Consider the following 18,583-nt stretch of genomic DNA (forward strand, 5'->3'; position numbering starts at 1 on the left):
TTAGTCATTTTTATGAAATGGATCAGCATTTTGATCTCCATCTATTCTAACCAACCAAGTCCATTTACATAATTGAACAAACATTTATAAAATTTATACTACCAATTGCAGTCTATTTTGTTCATAGTAATATATTTTCTGCTGTAAGTCAAGTAATAATTACTTTGAATAGTTACCACATTTTTATATTTCATATTGATGACTACATTCAGGGGCTATGTAATTACCAACAAAATCCATTTAGACATTAAACAGTAATTTGTGTCTTACAAAAATAACAATCTAATTGACAGTGCATGCACAATGAAAATTGTTGAAAGCTAAGCATGATGTTTGTATGGCCATCAACATACAGCTGAAAATTACTCATGATAAGCTTGACTGGACAAGACTTTCTGTAGGGTGGGGGATGGGTTGAACACATAAAAAACATGAAATTAAATACTTCCATTTCAAGTTGCAGTTCCATTAATCAAACATTAGAAATCTTATACCTGTCAGCAAACGGACATTGGGAAAGGGAACATGGTACAAAAATTGGTAGAAATAGAGTCAATGAATAGTTTTGCAAATAGAATGTTTGTCTTTGATCTCTGAGGATGTAACTCACATTTTCTACCAGGAGCAAGTGCAATAAATGTATCAGGCTTGGACCATGCTTTATAATGAAATCAAATTATTAACATCATCAGGATTAGATTTTGGTTCTGAAGATTTCAGTCTTTGATCCCTAAAAAGATGAGGGACAACTCTTACATGCCGTATAAACAAAATGCAGTTTTTTTTAAGCCAAAGATCATGGAGTTGACTTTTACATGAAATCAGTATTTAGTCAATTAGTTGCTACACCTCAAACCATTACTTTTGTTTCAAGATACAAAGGTAGTCCATGGAAAATCCAAAAGTAAATGGTTAGAATATGCTAAGACCGAAATAATTTTACAAAATTAAGTATATCCATTACTGATCCCTTTAAAATCAGCACATTTTGAAATGATAAGTTTCAGTTCCCTACACCATGGAGAAGTAGAAGCTTAAACTCCCCCACAAAAGGACTTTCACAGTGTTTTGCAGTTACTACAACTTAAGTGGATGAAACTACACTTTGTTCTGCTTTCAAACTCAAGGACTTCCTGATTACATTATTCTGCAAAATTTAACGCAACAACATTTGAATTTATTTAGCACTTGTAAACTACAAACATATCCAAACGTGTATCACAGGAGCATTATTAGATCACATTTCACATCTGGGAAGGTATAATTCAACATCTCGGAAGGATGTGGAAGAATTGACCAATACCTTAGTCAGAAAAGTAGATTTTAAGAATAAATTTAAAGTAGAAGAGAAAAAAATAGAGAAGCAGAGAAATTTTTGAGAAAGAATTCCAGAGCTCAATGCTTGTATAACATTATACAATGTTGGCCTGGAATTTGTGATCTAAGGTATATGGTGGTTGTCATTCATTATGCTCAGAACTGACCAGAGTTTAAGTGACCTTTTAAGTTGGGGCTTCCTTTCATCAAGCAGAGCAAGCAACATAGGGACTCTCAACCAATCTTCAGATTAATGAGTCTTCACTGAGCAACACTGAGTCAAGACCCAGACCCCTACACAAATTGATTTCTGAAGGAACTTCAATTATATCTCATACGTCAGAGACATTGTTTATTTGTAATTATGATTGATTATGTTGTTAAAAATTAACTTACACCCAAAAGCATCTGCCCAACCTCTGTCATTTTTAGTAGATAACTAATGGGCAATATTGCAAATTACATTGAATTCAAAGCCAACACTAATATGGAGATATTTTTATTGGAGGTCAAGAAAACTTGGAGCTCCAACTTACAATTTCTGTATTCTATATTTTTTGCAGTTTCTGTCCAATTTTCTCGAAAATTATTGGGTATTGTTAGTCTCAACATATTCACAAACCCAGGCAAAAGTGAGGACTTTTGATGCTGGATATTAGAGTCAAGAGTTTGGTGTTGGAAAAGCATAGCAGGTCAGACAGCATCAGAGGAGCAGGAAAATCAATTTTTCAGGCAAAAGCCCTTCATTAGGAAGGGCTTCTGATGAAGTGTTTTAATCCAAAACATTGATTTTCCTGCTCCCCAGATGCTGCCTGACCTGCTGTGCTTTTCCTGCACTATACACTCAACTATTGTGGTCCTGGGCAAATCAGATCCCTGAGTGAAACCTGGCTTGTCAGATCCTAACTTGTTTCTGTTTTTAACTATGAGAGGACACTTAACTGAATATATTTATAACAGGCTGCCTCTGTATTTTTAACACAAATAATAAAATGTTAGTTAAATAATCATAAATTATGTGACATAAGATAAGGACTGCAATGTTGAACTTTTAACTTTATTTCTTTATTTTTCTACTTCGTTCTGAGAAGGGCTTTAATGCTGAACTTTTAAAGACGTTTCCTTATTTTTTAGTTTTTGTACCTTTGTGCCTCAGATGGTGCCGGGCATGGCAACATTGTCTTCCTTTCATTGTACTTCTGTAACCTTGTACTTCTGTAAGCTGACAATAAAATCTAATTCTAATTCTAAAAGTTTGGAAAAATTTCAGACGTCAAAAAGGATTCAAATTGACACTATTACTTTCATTCCTGCAATATCCTTACAAACCTTCAAACTTCAATAAGAGGTTACCACTATTTCCACATTAAGACTTCTTGCTCACATTCAGATAGCTGAAGGTATTTACAAGCAAAATAAATGACACATTAGGTATAGCTACCACTGTATCCTTTTTGGCAACTTCTTGGGCAGTCATCAAGTGGTTTTTCCCTTCAACTAGTATCTCTCTCACAGATGAAAGTCTATAGATTTTGGAGTGGTTTGTGCTGATTGCAAGATAGCAAATGTTACCCCACTATTTAAAAAGGGAGGGACGGGGTAAAATGTTGGGAACTGCAGATCAGTCAGCCTTCCATCTGTCATTGGGAAATTCACTATCACTGTTTAAATCATTAAATCAGGAGAAAATTAGAACATATCTACTAATGGACAAGTTGTCAGAGTGTGGAGACAGACTCCATTTAAAACTCACAATCTACCTGTAACAGAAATTAGGACTACAAGTCTTGGATAAAGCCATAATATAATGGAATCATAAAAATCAAAACACAAGGAATGAGCCAAAATAAACTGTTCGGAAGCCAAAGGGGGAAAAAGTAGATAGCTGAAGGGATTTACAAGCAAAATAAATGACACAACAGAACTTTCCTATTCCAAAATTAGGAAATGGAAAAATAATGATCCAGCCTTTAATTGATCTCTTCTCAGTTTGGCACTGTGGCAGGTATTATGTCGACCACCCATATGAGGAGAGGATGCTGAATGAAGATGACAACTGTTCATGTGGTGAAATGGAGGACTCCATGAAGATACAGCCAGATATGTTTCATTGTGCTATACCATTCCACTCTCCCAATACTGCCAATGTTAACTCATTTTTATTTTTAATGTGCTTTATTCCCTTTTCCACAGCTAATTCCCTACCTTCTTCAGTGGGACTCAGCAAACCACTGTTAGAAATAGGCCAACAGCACCAATCCTCTGCTCAACTTTCATCTTTGAGAAAGACCACTCAACTCTGAGAGTCTTACTAGCAGTATGTTGACCTGCACCCTCCATAAGCTTAGAGACTTCCACCTTGTGTTTTCTTTCTCGATTAGACAATCTGGTGAGTACATCACTTCCATGCCTCTGCAGCTGGTCATGAAGAAGTGCCCCATGTCTCAGACTCTGAGGATTGCTGGTGACAGCTGCCTGTTCAGCCCTAGGCAGAGGACTGTCCAATTGTCTCAGCCATTAATAACTATGCTAAAATGCACAGAGAGGCAAGGAACAGTAGGCAGACTTGTCAGAGGCTGTCAGTAAACTGAATTGAAGTATGGATGAGTTCACCAATGTTATCAGTGTTGTATTGACTCTGCCATGACTATATCTGGAAGTCCCCATCAACAAATTGTCAACTGCCATCAAAACCTAAGTCTGACACATTCAGTACCTTCTAGATACATGCAAGAGCCTGTACTCCATTGCTTCAGCAATTGTTTCTCAATGTCAGTGGAAAAGCCAGAGGGGTACAAGGGAGTTGATCTCACTGTATGTGCCTCTGCTTTCAGGGACATAGGGTGGTGCCAACAGGCAGCCATACGGAGGAGGAGCCACACAAGGACCTGCAAAACTTTGCATTCAGTACAGCAGAGATGGGTCTGATGCCTGCAAAAGTCCAAGCTGAGGAGCTTATATCTGGCCAAGGTCACTCTGAGCAGGCTTGGGCCCTCTAGGTCCAAAGGCTGCTTGGGATGACCAGCCAAGTTTTCTATGCCATCAGGGCCAACTATGGAGCAGGATCCTCTAACCTTGCTGCTAACACCAGGAATGCACTTGGAATAGTGGAAGTGAATTTTATAGATATCTATGAGAATGCCCTCACTTATCTAAACTCCAGTGAATTTAGACCTAACCAACCCAGATTCTCTTCATAGTCAATCCTGCCATCTCAGGAATCAGACTGGTAAACCTTCATTGCACTCCCTCCATAGCCAGAACATCCTTCCCCAGGTAAGGAGACTGAGACTGCACACAATACTGCAGGTGTGGTTTCACCAAAGCCCTGAACAATCAATGAGAAGGGATTGTATTGGGACCTGCTGTGCACTAATTGTCCACATTGACATGCACCCTATGAGTGGAAGGGCAGAATTAGCGTTGATTCGATACATCCCTTCCAGTGATGCTCCATTACATCTTGCAGGTTTTTGAGGAAGTGTATTGCCATTCAAGGCTGGGAGATGTAGAATTGAAAGTTTACATCTGTACTCTGCCTTTTTTTCTCAGTGGTCTGGCGAATGAAGCTGAGTGGGTTACTTCCTCTGTTGTCCACCTGATCCTCATGCATTTCAGAGCAACTTAGCAGTCCTTACAAATTCTGAAATGTTGAAGACCAAACCATGATAGAAAGGTGAAAAGGAAGTGCCTCAGGATTGCTTCCAACCTGCTACCTACCACAAAGGACTGCACTGCAAAATATCCGGATATCATATTGTGTGACAGAACCTTTAAAAGCCACCTCACCTAGTACCATGTCTGTGTCAGTGACTGCCGCTTCCTCCTGAACTGTGAGGAGGACCTGTAAAGTATAAATACTTTAAGATGGATTAAACAAAGATTACACACAACATTCATTCAGCAGGAGAAAACTTCAAGGAGTGCAAGTACTACCAGATCTACATGCACTACATGTCCATCGACATGTAACGAACAAAAAATAATCGAATGAAAGGAAGTCCAAATTCAGGTCCATTCATCTGGAAGCAAGTTTTAATGAGGTTCTGACAGCGCTTGACCATGCATAGCTCTATCATGGCTTCTTGGATACCTCTCCTGGCCAATGTCCTCTTTCTCCTCCTCAAAAATCAAAGGAGTTGATTCCCCATTTTCTCTGCAACCACCACATTCCAACTTTGTTGGGTCCAGTAACAAAGGGCACAGAGTGTGACAATAATGAGAGACAACTGATAGTAGTTTTACCCATTGGTCTGCATTCCTCAGGTGATGGGAGAGGTTAAGAAGGGGTTGCTTCATGATTGCCTCAGCCAATGTGGAAATTGAACACACATTGAAAACCATCCATCTATCTGTCCAAGCTAACTGACCCCTACATCCTGAGTCAATCTGAGAGTAATGTAAAAGGGCAATCAGCCATGTCTGGAGGCTGTAAGCAGCCATCATGTCAGCCATGGGACACTGAGTGGAGACAGGAAACAATGAGTTCTCAAGTTTGTAAGAGTCATGGCAGCTTACAGGATGTCTGATACAGAGTCAGAATCTGCTATCCAAGGTCACATAGAATTTGAACATGGGGTGGAAGATGTTTCTGCTGACAAACTCTTCAGATTGGTACAAAAACAGCAATTGCTGGTGAAACTGAGCAGGTCTGGCAGCACCTGTGGGAAGAAAGCAGAGTTAGCATTTCAAGTCTGGTGGCTCTTCATTAGAACCTCGCCAGAAATTTCTATTTTTGTTTCAGACTTCCAGCATCCACTGTTCTTTGGTATATTTCATCCGTGTATTAGTGATCGGTAGCAGTTGACAGTGCACTGTACCTGGGGGAAGCCAGCAAAACTCACTGCCTGAGCTATTGCCTCTTCTTGTCATGGGGGAAGGATATGTAGAGCTGTGATCTGGAGAAAATAGCATCAGGTCACATCCCAGATTCAGTAGTAGGTCAAGGAGTCATAGACAGCACATAGGTTTTTGGTTGCTCCTTGAAATGAGACCCTGATATAAAAATTCAGGTCAACGGTGACATTGACAGTCAGTGGGATGGAATGGTCACCCAGTCCTTCTGAGTACAATTCTTCCTGAGGAATATCCACAGTAGATAATAGTTTGATGATGGTGGGCCAGGACATCCTTAATGAGCATCTGCACTTCCTTCCACATTGTCTTGAAGGATTTCAGGCATGGCAAACCCTACATGAGATTCATGAGCAGATAATCTGGAGGAATGTCACAATATTACAGAAGGGACCTTTCAGTCCAACATCCATCACAATGAAACCTCATGTTATACCATCATAACATGGAGACTTCCCAAAAAGGTCATTGTCATGCTTTGATAAGCTGCTCTAAGGAACATCACTATATCCAATTCGAATTTTGCACATCCATGTTTTTAAGCTTAATGGAGAGTAGAATTCTAACACAAAGCCAGCATGACATCCCTCCCCACAAATAAAAGGCAACTTTCCACACCACAGACTGTGTCCTTACGTACTTACAGTTCAGTGGGTGAATTGTGACAGCTGCAAAGTATTATCTTCCAATGTTAGCTATGGAACATGTTTGTAAAATGGAAATTTCAAGTGCACTTTTAAGTGCCTTGTTCTATTAATTGTATGGCGTTTCAGGCCAGAGCCCTTCATCAGGAATCAGGAGCTCATTCCTGATGAAGGGCTCTGGCCCGAAACGTCGAATTTTCTGTTCCTTGGATGCTGCCTAACCTGCTGTGCTTTAACCAGCAACACATTTTCAGCTCTGATCTCCAGCATCTGCAGACCTCACTTTTTACTTGAAGATTTTAACCTACTGCGAATCCTCTTGCAAGGATGCCTTCCTTGAAGAAGCTCTCTTCCTCTCTTTACAAGGATTTCAGTGAGTCTCTCTCTCACTGCACCCCCCAGGTCATCTCCTCTGCACAGAAGCTCTTCAGCCACGTTCTCAAACAGACTCGCTACCACAGCCACATCTCCTTCCTCAGCACCTGCCTACGGAACCGACTGATCCCGCACGGACTCCGAACTACATTCCAACCAACAAAATTTGGACCCAACCAGGACAACCTGTACCTACAACAAATCCGAAGCCTCCAGCAACGGACCTCCCTCCGGATCCTCCGCTCCACCCTTGCAGCCATGCGAGCTCATTCCTGATGAAGGGCTCTGGCCCGAAACGTCGAATTTCCTGTTCCTTGGATGCTGCCTAACCTGCTGTGCTTTAACCAGCAAGACATTTTAGCTCTGATCTCCAGCATCTGCAGACCTCACTTTTTACTCTATTAATTGTATAACTAACATGCCAAGGAGGCAATTCATGCACCACAAATTAATGCTAATGATTGCTTGAGAACATAATTCTTGGTGAAAACGTATGGTGCTGAAAAAGCACAGCTGGTCAGGAGGATGAAGAAAGTCAGCATTTTAAGCATAATCCCTTCATCAAGAATGTAATAATGCCAAGGGGGGCTGAAAGATAGGTGGGGGTGTTGGGGGAGGGGGTGGGGGGTGGTGGTGGGGCTGGGCGGAAGGTAGCTGGGAATGCGATAGGTAAATGAAGGTGGAGAGTGATGGTGATAGGTCAGAGTGGAGGGTGGAGCAGATAGGTGGGAAGGAAGATGGACAAGTAGGACAGCTCAAGAAGGCGGTGTCAAGTTGGAGGCTTGGATCTGGTATACGGTGGGGGGAGAGGAGATGAAGAAACTGGTGAAATCCACATTGATCCCATGTGGTTGGAAGGTCCCAAGGCGGAAGATGAGGCGTTCTTCCTCCAGGTGTCGGTTGCTAGAAGTTGGCGGTGGAGAACACCCAGGACTGGCATGTTCATAGTGAAGTGGGAGGGGGGAATTGAAATGATTGGTCACAGGGCGGGCGGTAGTTTGTTGCATGCCCCCCAAGATGTTCTCTGAAATGTTGGACATGTTGGTGTCCTGACTCCCCAATGTAGAGGAGTTCACATTAAGAGCAATGGACACAGTCGATCATGTGTGTAGAGTTGCAGGAATATCTCTACTGGTGGCATCATCCTCTGCTATTTCAGCCACCTACAGTCAGACCCCACCACCAGGCATATATTTATCTCCCCATCCATATCTGCGTTTCGCAGAGACCATTCCCTCTGTGATTCTCTTGGTAGCTTCATGCCCCCTCCCAACCCACCCTCCACTCCCAGCACCTTCTCTTTCTACCACAAGAGATGTAAAATGAGTGCCCACACCTGCTCCCTCACCTCCATCCAAGACCCCAAAGGATCTTTCCACATCCAACAGAGATTTTCCTGCACCTCCACACACATCATCTACTATATTTGTTGCTCTTGATGTGGTCTCCAGTACATTGGAGAGACAGGATGCCAATTTGTGGATGTTTTAGAGAATATCTCTGGGGCACATGCATTAAACAACCCCACTGCACTGTGGCCAACCACTTCAACTCCCCCTCCCATTCTGCCAAGGACATGCAAGTCCTGGGCCTCCTCCACTGCCAAATCCTAGCCACCCGACACCTGGAGGAGGAATGCTTCATCTTCTGCCTTGGGACCCTCCAACTACATGGAATCCATGTCAATTTCACCAGTTTCCTCATCTCCCCTCCTCCCACTGTATCCCTGGTCCAACCCTCAAACTTGGCACCCTCTTGAATGGTCCTACCTGTCCATCCTCCTTCACACCTATCTGCTCCATCCTATCAACATTATCACCCGCCTTCATCTCCCTATTGCATTCCCAGTTACCTTCCCCCACATCCCCAACCCCTCCTCCCATCTATCTCTCAGCCCCCTTAGGCCCCACCCCCATTCCTGATGAAGAGCTTAGGCTCAAAATGTGGACTCTCCTGCTCCTCAGATGCTGCCTGACTGGCTGTGCTTTTCCAGCACCACATTTTTTAAAATTCTGATTGCCAGCATCTGCAGTCCTCACTTTCTCCTACCATAATTCTAAGATAATGCTGATAAACTTCAAAATGAAGCTGGGTGAGTGGTATTTATACAATTACTCCTGACAGGGCCTCAAACTCCAATAATTTTACCTTCAAGACAGAGCAATAACTTACTTCATCCACTCTGCTTTCAGTACTATCTATTTTGTGTAATTATTGTAGAGTTGACTTTAAACCACACACAGGGTTTCAAATTTGTTTCAGTGTGAGTGACTTGTTAGTGAGTTGCAAATGCATTGAAATAAGGCAGCTGTTGCTCAATGGTAATATGCTGAAATTGCCATTTAAGACTTTGGGAAAATCAAAAAGAAATAATTATTGACACAGGACTCTGATTTTTTTTTATTCTCACCCAATTTTTCCATCTTTCTCGTCATTACTGTTGTCACACTTCTGACGTGGGACTTGGACAATTCACATTAACTGCTCGAAGCCACAGTGTTTTATGCAATATTTTATTTAAATGTGGGATATCCTGTACGAGGCTAGTAACAATAATGAGCCTGTTAAAAGCACCCAGCTTTTCACATATTAAAAACCACAAGCAGCATTAATATCCATTTTATTCCCAATTAACCAAAAACATTAACCTCTCGACTAAAAAAAGTCCAATTATTTGCATGGTGGTTGAAAATGGTCTGTTAAAGGTCATCCATTAATTGTTTCAAGACGCTTTCAAGTTTTAAATCAAACACGATGCCAAATCGTCAGGAAGGTAATGATTTATCATGTTAAAATTTTGCTCCAGAATACTTTTCCACATAACTCGCCCATGTTTAAATTCACAAAAGCGAAGGGATAGATTTGCTGCAGCCCCTTAATATAAACACTTTGGGTCACGTTATCAGCACAAGGACAGCATTCCGCACATGCGCTGTTCCCATCTGAAGCTGGACAAGTGACAAACTTTGTGAAGTGTGCTCTCCACTTCGTCAACTTTTTGGATTATTCACAAATAGCCATTTGACAGACAGACAGAGAAAGAAATGACTGAGATCGTGGCTGAACCTGCTCCCACTGAAGTGGAAAAAAGCTCAGAAAAAATTGATATGTCTTTAGGCAAGTACCCGTCCTTAGAAAATCTCGTGTGAACTTTCTTCCAAATTGGCTGACATGAAAGTACTCGCGGGAGTAGTTGGCTATTACAAGGATAAACTGAATTATTGTTTGCTTTGCAATTCACTTAAGTGATAATGTACTTTTATTGAGATCCGGGAGAAAGGGAGTTAAAGTGACAGCAACAGTGTAGGATCATCCAGATCCAATTCGTTGGAGTCAGTACTAAATATGGAAAGATGATATTAAATACTGTAGGGTCATGTACAGATCAGATATACTGCGCTGGAAGGCTGGCATTGCCAAGATAAATGTGACTAATTATTAAGTGGGAACAAATGAGTTGTTTTAGTTTACATCTTACTTTCCTCCCATTTTGTATAGTTTATTTTTAAAAATTGTCAGCGTTATTAAACTCTTAAAGAAACAAGCGTAAGGTTCAAATTGAAATCAATATCATCTGGCAAAAAAAGGTGATTTTGAGTGTTTTGTTTTGCATATTAAACGAAGACATTACATTGAAAAATCACAACTGGCTTGAGAAATAGCTGTTAGCACCTGCCTCTTCATTTAAGAAAAAAAATTGCCAGTCAATGATCGAATCGAATTGAGTCCTATATAATTGTTTGATAATAAAGGATTTTTTTCATCTTCTGTGATTAGCTATGTGGCTTGAGGGGAAAGTTCAGTGTTTGAGTTTTGGATGGCCTGTTAAAGACCAAAGTGATAGGAGAATAATGTTGAAAGCTTGTTTAATCAAGCTGTTCAGAGAGATGTTATAGCATACCTCTGAAGTAGGTGAGGACTAGAAGCTGGGCATCCTTATCCAGATGTGGGTTTTTTCTGGGTATGAAGTCAATAGACTTAGGAAAAATACCCATGATAGTTTGGAATTCTCAGAGGTGTATGAATGCAAGATCATTGAACATTATCAAGACAGAGGCAAAGGGATACTTGACTAACAAGGGAGTCAGAGGGTTAGGTAAAGTGAGTTGAAGCTACACTCAGATCAGCCATCGTGTTTGAATAGCTTGGCACGCCTGGGAGGTTGAAGGGCCTATTCCTGCTCCAAATTCTTGTGATCAGTTGTTGCTATGGAGATGCAAGTTTAGAGTAAATAGGCAGCTAACTGGAGAGTGAATTAAACTTGGACTCACTGTGGTTCAGAGCACAGAACCAGTGTGAGGAGGGGTGGGCAAAGCTCTCTGAATAAACCCACCTTCTTGTTTGGTAGTAAGAAAATACAACTTCATAGATTTCTATGAAACAAAGCACGAGTAAGCTAGGTGTCTGTATCAGTGGATCAGCCATGATATTCAGCTTCAGCAATCCTAACCTGAAGTTCTTCCGCGAACTGAGACCTCACCTTCATGTTGCCCTAGATGAAGAAATTCACTGGCTCTCTTTGTATTTTACCATGAAGATATCTTTCAGTTAGATCACTGGTTCTAACCTTTTTCATCTTCTCCGACCTTCCATCATGCCACAACCTCAGACTTTTTAACTTTATATGGATCTGTTCTAACCCTTTTGGATATGTCTGGATTTACTTTGGCCCTATTTAAATTGAGTGATCCTTATAGGCTTTCTCAGACTATATGGGTGTGCAGCCTCCATAGTCCTTTCAAACCTCTTAGTGCCTGGCTTTTCTGCCTTCTGTTGCTGGCTTTCTCTAGCGTCTGTGTGCTTTTCTGTCTGAGGAGTAAATTTTGGAAGTAGACAAATCATTCCCCAACAAAGTGTCTGTCCCTGGCATTGGTCAACTTGAGGCCTGACCCATTTTTCCCCTCATCCTACCTTGTCTCAGTCCCAACCCTCGAACTCAGCACCACCTTCCTAACCTGCAATCTTCTTCCTGACCTCTCCACCCCCAGTCCAGGCAATCACCCTCACCTTCACCTCCTTCCACCTATCGCATTTTCAACGCCCCTCCCCCAAGTCCCTCCTCCCTACCTTTTATCTTAGCCTGCTTGGCAAACTCTCCTCATTCCCGAAGAAGGGCTTATGCCCGAAATGTCGATTCTCCTTCTCCTTGGATGTTGCCTGACCTGCTGCGCTTTTCCAGCAACACATTTTCAGCTCTGATCTCCAGCATCTGCAGTTCTCACTTTCTCCTTTTGACCCATTAAAAATAGACTTTCAAAGTAAACTCTGACAAATGGCACATCTATACTCTTTTTCCCATGAACTGTTGATCAGTAGATTGAATTTGCTTCCAGGTAGAAAATGTTATTTAGCATCCAATGGCTCAGGGAATGCTGACCTCTCTCCGACTGTTTTAGACAGTCAGTAGTCACCATTCCTTTAGATAAAAGCTCCTGACGGTTCTTGTGTTCATACAGGCACTGACTACCCTTAATGCTACAGACACTGATCTTGCAGCTTGTATTTGTGGGAAACCTAAAACCAACTGTTCTTCTTTATGTGCCTAGGCTTTACACAGTCGAAACACTTGCAATTTTCCATGCATTTCGTATCTGCGCTCCTTCTGGGGCAATTCTGCCTTCTCTGTCTGGCATCTTTCTTCTCTACAGACTAACTCCAGGGTAGTTAGCTTATCCTTGTCCCCCTCTAGTCTGTGATAGCTTTCTGACCTCAGCTCCTGAGTTTATAGATGCATGTGTTAACTCAGACATCAGCCAGAATTGTTTCTTGATTGGGCTTTTATAACCCCTATTTCTCGTGATGAGACTGTATTGAAAAGAGTCCAGACTTTTTGAAGTTAAGGAGAATTACCTTTTGTAGCTTTTTGTAGTTGGCTTCCATTTTCAATGGTAGGGAGGAGGGACTTGGGGGAGGAGCGATGGAGATGCGATAGGTGGAAGGAGGTCAAGGTGAGGGTGATAGGCCAGAGTGGTGTGGGGGCAGAGAGGTCAGGAAGATGATTGCAGGTTAGGAAGTCGGTGCTGAGTTCGAGGGATTCGACTGAGACTAGGTGGGGGGAGGGGAAATGAGGAAACTGGAGAAATCTGAGTTCATCCCTTGTGGTTGGAGGGTTCCCAGACGGAAGATGAGGCGCTCTTCCTTCAACCGTCGTGTTGTTATGGTCTGGCGATGGAGGAGTCCAAGGACCTGCATGTCCTTGGTGGAGTGGGAGGGGGAGTTGAAGTGTTGAGCCACGGAGTGGTTGGGTTGGTTGGTGCGGGTGTCCCAGAGGTGTTCTCTGAAACGTTCCGCAAATAGGCGGCCTGTCTCCCCAATATAGAGGAGCCACATCGGGTGCAGCGGATGCAATAGATGATGTGTGTGTGTGGAGGTCCAGGTGAATTTGTGGCAGATATGGAAGGATCCCTTGGGGCCTTGGAGAGAGGTAAGGGAGGAGGTGTGGGCGCAAGTTTTGCATTTCTTGCGGTTGCAGGGGAAGGTGCCTGGAGTGGAGGTTGGGTTGGTGGGGGGTGTGGACCTGACGAGGGAGTCACGGAGGGAGTGGTCTTTTCAGAACGCTGATAGGGGAGGGGAGGGAAATATATCCCTGGTGGTGGGGTCCGTTTGGAGGTGGCGGAAATGACGGCGGATGATACGCTGTATATGGAGGTTGTTGGGGTGATAGATGAGAACCAGCGGGGTTCTGCCCTGGTGGCGGTTGGAGGGGTGGGGCTCAAGGGCAGAGGAGCAGGAAGTGGAGGAGATGCGGTGGAGGGCATCGTCGATCACGTCTGGGGGGAATCTGCGGTCCTTGAAGAAGGAGGCCATCTGGGCTGTACGGTATTGGAACTGATCCTCCTGGGAGCAGATGCGGCGGAGACAAAGGAATTGGGAATATGGGATGGCATTTTTACAGGGGCAGGGTGGGAGGAGGTGTGGTCTAGGTAGCTGTGGGAGTCAGTCGGTTTATAGTAGATGTCCGTGTTGATTCGGTCGCCCAAGATAGAATTCCGTGTTGATTCGGTCGCCCGAGATCCACACCCCCCACCAACCCAACCTCCACTCCCGGCACCTTCCCCTGCAACTGCAAGAAATGCAAAACTTGCGCCCACACCTCCTTCCTTACTTCTCTCCAAGGCCCCAAGAGATCCTTCCATATCTGCCACAAATTCACCCGCACCTCCACACACATCATCTATGCATCCGCTGCACCCGATGTGGCCTCCTCTATATTGGGGAGACAGGCCGCCTACTTGCCGAACGTTTCAGAGAATACCTCTGGGACACGCGGGCCAACCAACCCAACCACCCCGTGGCTCAACACTTCAACTCCCCCTCCCACTCCACCAAGGACATGCAGATCCTTGGACGACTCCATCACCAGATCATAACAACACGACGGTTGGAGGAAGAGCGCCTCATCTTCCGCCTGGGAACCCTCCAACCACAAGGGATAAACTCCGATTTCTCCAGTTTCCTCATTTCCCTCCCCCCCACCTTGTCTCAGTCGAATCCCACGAACTCAGCACTGCCTTCCTAACCTGCAATCTTCTTCCTGACCTCTCCGCCCCCACCCCACTCTGGCCTATCACCCTCACCTTGACCTCCTTCCACCTATCACCCTCCCCCAAGTCCCTCCTCCTTACCTTTTATCTTAGCCTGCTGGACACACTTTCCTCATTCCTGAAGAAGGGCTTATGCCCGAAACGTCGAATCTCCTGTTCCTTGGATCCAGCCTGACCTGCTGCGCTTTTCGAGCAACACGTTTTCAGCTCTGATCTCCAGCATCTGCAGACCTCACTTTTTCTACTTTCAATGACTAACTGCAAGCTTCTCTTGCCATTTGTATTCCTGGTATGTCTGCCTTTGTTGACATTATGGAAATTTTGGTATATATGCTTGTGGTACCTGCTTAAAATAAAGTGACTTACTGCCTCCTAGTCAGTGGCATTCTTCTCAGGTAAGAGAGAGTAACCTTGTGCTTTCCCAGACAGCTTGCTCTGCAACAGCATTGTCCAGAGTCATAGAGATGTACAGCATGGAAATAGACTCTCCAATCCAACCCATCCATGCCGATCAGATATCCCAATCCAATCTAGTCCCACCTGCCAGCACCCGGCCTATATCCCTCCAAACCCTTCCTATTCATATACACATCCAAATGCCTCTTAAATGTTGCAATTGTACCAGCCTCCACCACTTCCTCTGGCAGCTCATTCCATACACGTACCAACCTCTGCGTGACAAAGTTGCCCCGTAGAACTCTTTTATATCTTTCCCCTTTCACCCTAAACCTATGCCCTCTGGTTCTGGACTCCCCCATCCCAGGAAAAAAGACTTTGCCTATTTAACCTGTCCATGACCCTCATAATTTTGTAAACCTCTATAAGGTCACCTCTCAGCCTCCGACGCTGCAGGGAAAACAGCCCCAGCCTGTTCAGCCTCTCCCTATAGCTCAAATCCTCCAACCCTGGCAACATCCTTGTAAATCTTTTCTGAACCCTTTCAAGTTTCACAACCATCTTTCCAATAGGAAGGAGACCAGAATTGCATGCAATATTCCAACAGTGGTCTAACCAATGTCCTGTACAGCTGCAACATGACCTCTCAACTCCAGTACTCAATACTCTGACCAATAATGGAAAGCATACCAAATACCGCCTTCACTATCCTATCTACCTGCGACTCCACTTTCAAGGAGCTATGAACCTGCACTCCAAGGTCTCTTTGTTCAGCAACACTACCTAGGACCTTACCATTAAGTGTATAAGTCCTGCTAAGATTTGCTTTCCAAAAATGCAATACCTTGCATTTATCTGAATTAAACTCCACCTGCTACTTCTCAGCCCATTGACCCATCTTGTTAAGTTTAATCAAGAGACATATCTCCACAAACAATAAATCATGAAAGAACCTACTCTACTCACTACTGCAGACTTTCTGTAGGCCACACTTAAAATAACAATTAACTTATCTGATTTTGTGCTGTGAACTTCACCCAACAGTTCCTCCAGGAGCAGTTGTGAATTGCACTGTTTGATAATTCTCCCAGATGCACTCCGATGTCCAGCAACACGAATTCAAACATCAAAGGCAGTAACTGTCCAGATCTCTCTTTCTTTCTTTCTTTCTTTCTCTCTCTCTCTTTCTTTCTCTCTCTCTCTTTCTTTCTTTCTCTCTCTCTTTCTTTCTCTCTCACCATGTTCTTCCTTTGTCTGTTCTTCTCCCTGTTAAAACTGCTGTTGTTTATGATTTTAGTTTTCCAAAGTTCCAAAATAATACAACAGCACCCTTTCAGATGAACAGCTTCTGCTCGAAACGTCAACTCTCCCACTTCTTGGATGCTGTCTGACCAGCTATGCTTCTGACTTTGACTTTGATCTCCAGCATTTGCAGTCCTTACTTTCTCCTAACCGCACTGTCCAACAATGGACAAGCTATTTTACCTGATGTGCTGCTCTTTCAAAAGAGATCAAGGTGTCGCCTTATTTGTTTTGTAAAACTTGGGGATGAAATGGCAACTTTGAATCCTTCAGCCATTACGTTTAAGTGAAATATGATTCCTTTCTCAAAGCTGCTCTGTCTCCCACCTCTGGTTGAGGTATTTCAATTTAAATCCCTTTTCCTTTTCATGTTAACTCCTAAAATTCTAACCCTTCTCTCTGTCTTGCTCCTGTCTCTCCCTCTCTTTCTTTTTCCAGGATCATCTTACCAATTTTTTTTTCAGAAATTCTAACTTGAATCTTCTTCCATATATTATGTTGTTATCTATTTCATTATCCTCAGTTTCTAGCTCCAGGCATTTTGCTGCCTGTTTTGCAATTTCTGGTTTTCAGGTGAAACTCCACCTCTAAATGCTTAGTTATCACGTTGACGATGTGCAAGAGAAAGGCTTTCAGTTTTCTGTAAACTATTTTGTGCTCCTCTAAGAAAACTTAAATTAAATTTGGATCTCTTAACATAGAACAAATAGCACAGTACAGGTGCTTCAGCCCTCAATGTTGTGCTGACCTGTGGAATCAATCTGAAGCCCATCCAACCTACACTCATCCATTTTCATCCATATGCCTATCCAATGACCACTTACATGCCCTTAAAGTTGGTGAGTTTACTACTGTTGCTGGCAGTGCATTCCATGCCCCAACCACTCTGACTAATAAAACTTCCTCTGAGGGCTTGCGTTATGAAGAAAGGTTGAATAAGCTCGGACTTTTCTCTCTGGAAAGAAGGAGGAAGAGTGGAGACCTGATCGAGGTGTACAAAATAATGAGTGGAATAGATAGAGTCAATAGCCAGACACTTTTCCCCAGGGCAGGATTGACTGATACGAGGAGCCATAGTTTGAAGATATTAGGAGGAAGCTATAAAGAAGACATCAGAGGTAGGTTCTTTGCGCAGAGAGTTGGGAATGCGTTGCCAGCGATGGTGGTGGAAGCAGAGTCATTGGGGACATTTAAGCGACTGCTGGACACGCGCATGGATAGCAGTGAATTGAGGGGTGCATAGATTAAGTTACTATATTTGACTTTAGGAATAAACCTCAGCACAACATCGTGGGCCAAAGAGTTTGTTCTGTGCTGTACGTTTCTATGTTCTATCTGTCCTATATCTATTGCCCCTCTGTTTAAAGCTATGTCCCCTCGTGCTAGCCATCACCATCTGAGGAAAAAGTCTCACTGTCCACCCTATCTAACCCTCTGATTATCTTACATGTCTCAGTTAAGTCACCTCTCAACTTCCTTCTCTCTAACGAAAACAGCCTTGAGTCCCTCAGCCTTTTCTCATAAGACCTTCTCTCCACACCAGGGAACATCCTAGCAAATTACCTATGGACCCTTTCCAAAGCTTCCACATCCTTCCTATAATGCAGTAGCCAGAACTGTATGCAATACTCCAAGTGCGGCTGCACTAGAATTTTGTACATCTGCAGCATGACCTCGTGGCTCCAAAACTCAATCCCTCTACCAATAAAATCTAACACAATGTATGCCTTCTTAACAACCCTATTAAACTGGGTGGCACCTTTCAGGCACTGAGAGCTCCCTGCTCATCTGCACTACCAAGAATCTGATCATTAGCCCAGTCATTTGTATTCCTGCTGCTCCTTCCAAAGGGAATCACCTCACTTTTCCACATTTAAACTCCATTTGCCACTCTCAGCCCTGCTGTACATCTTATCTATATCCCTCTATAACCTGCAACATCCTTCAGCATTATCCACAACTCCACTGACTTTAGTGTCATCCTCAAATTTACTAACCCATCCTTCTACACACTCATTCAGGTCACTTATTAAAATGACAAACAGCAGTGTCTCCAAAACAGATCGTTGCAGTACACCGCTAGTAACTGAACTCCAGGATGACATTTCCCATCAAGCACCACCATCTGTCATCTTTCAGCTAGCCAATTAC

At 43.2% G+C, this 18,583-nt stretch overlaps 2 protein-coding genes across 2 annotated transcripts in view; one reads left to right on the plus strand and one right to left on the minus strand.

Moving 5' to 3' along the window:
* The window catches only part of LOC132820461 (interleukin-13 receptor subunit alpha-2-like), a 343,536-nt gene that overhangs the window by 200,059 nt on the left and 124,894 nt on the right, over window positions 1-18,583 (minus strand). The window lies entirely within an intron of this gene.
* LOC132820215 (UAP56-interacting factor-like) overlaps window positions 10,147-18,583 on the plus strand; it is a 58,783-nt gene continuing 50,346 nt past the window's right edge. The window contains exon 1 of the mRNA XM_060832206.1: window positions 10,147-10,307. Coding sequence (XP_060688189.1) covers window positions 10,235-10,307 — 73 coding nt within the window. The 5' untranslated portion in view covers window positions 10,147-10,234. The remainder of the gene's footprint in view (window positions 10,308-18,583) is intronic.

This window comes from Hemiscyllium ocellatum, chromosome 11 (assembly GCF_020745735.1).
Source record: "Hemiscyllium ocellatum isolate sHemOce1 chromosome 11, sHemOce1.pat.X.cur, whole genome shotgun sequence".
In the NCBI taxonomy this organism is placed as follows: domain Eukaryota; kingdom Metazoa; phylum Chordata; class Chondrichthyes; order Orectolobiformes; family Hemiscylliidae; genus Hemiscyllium; species Hemiscyllium ocellatum.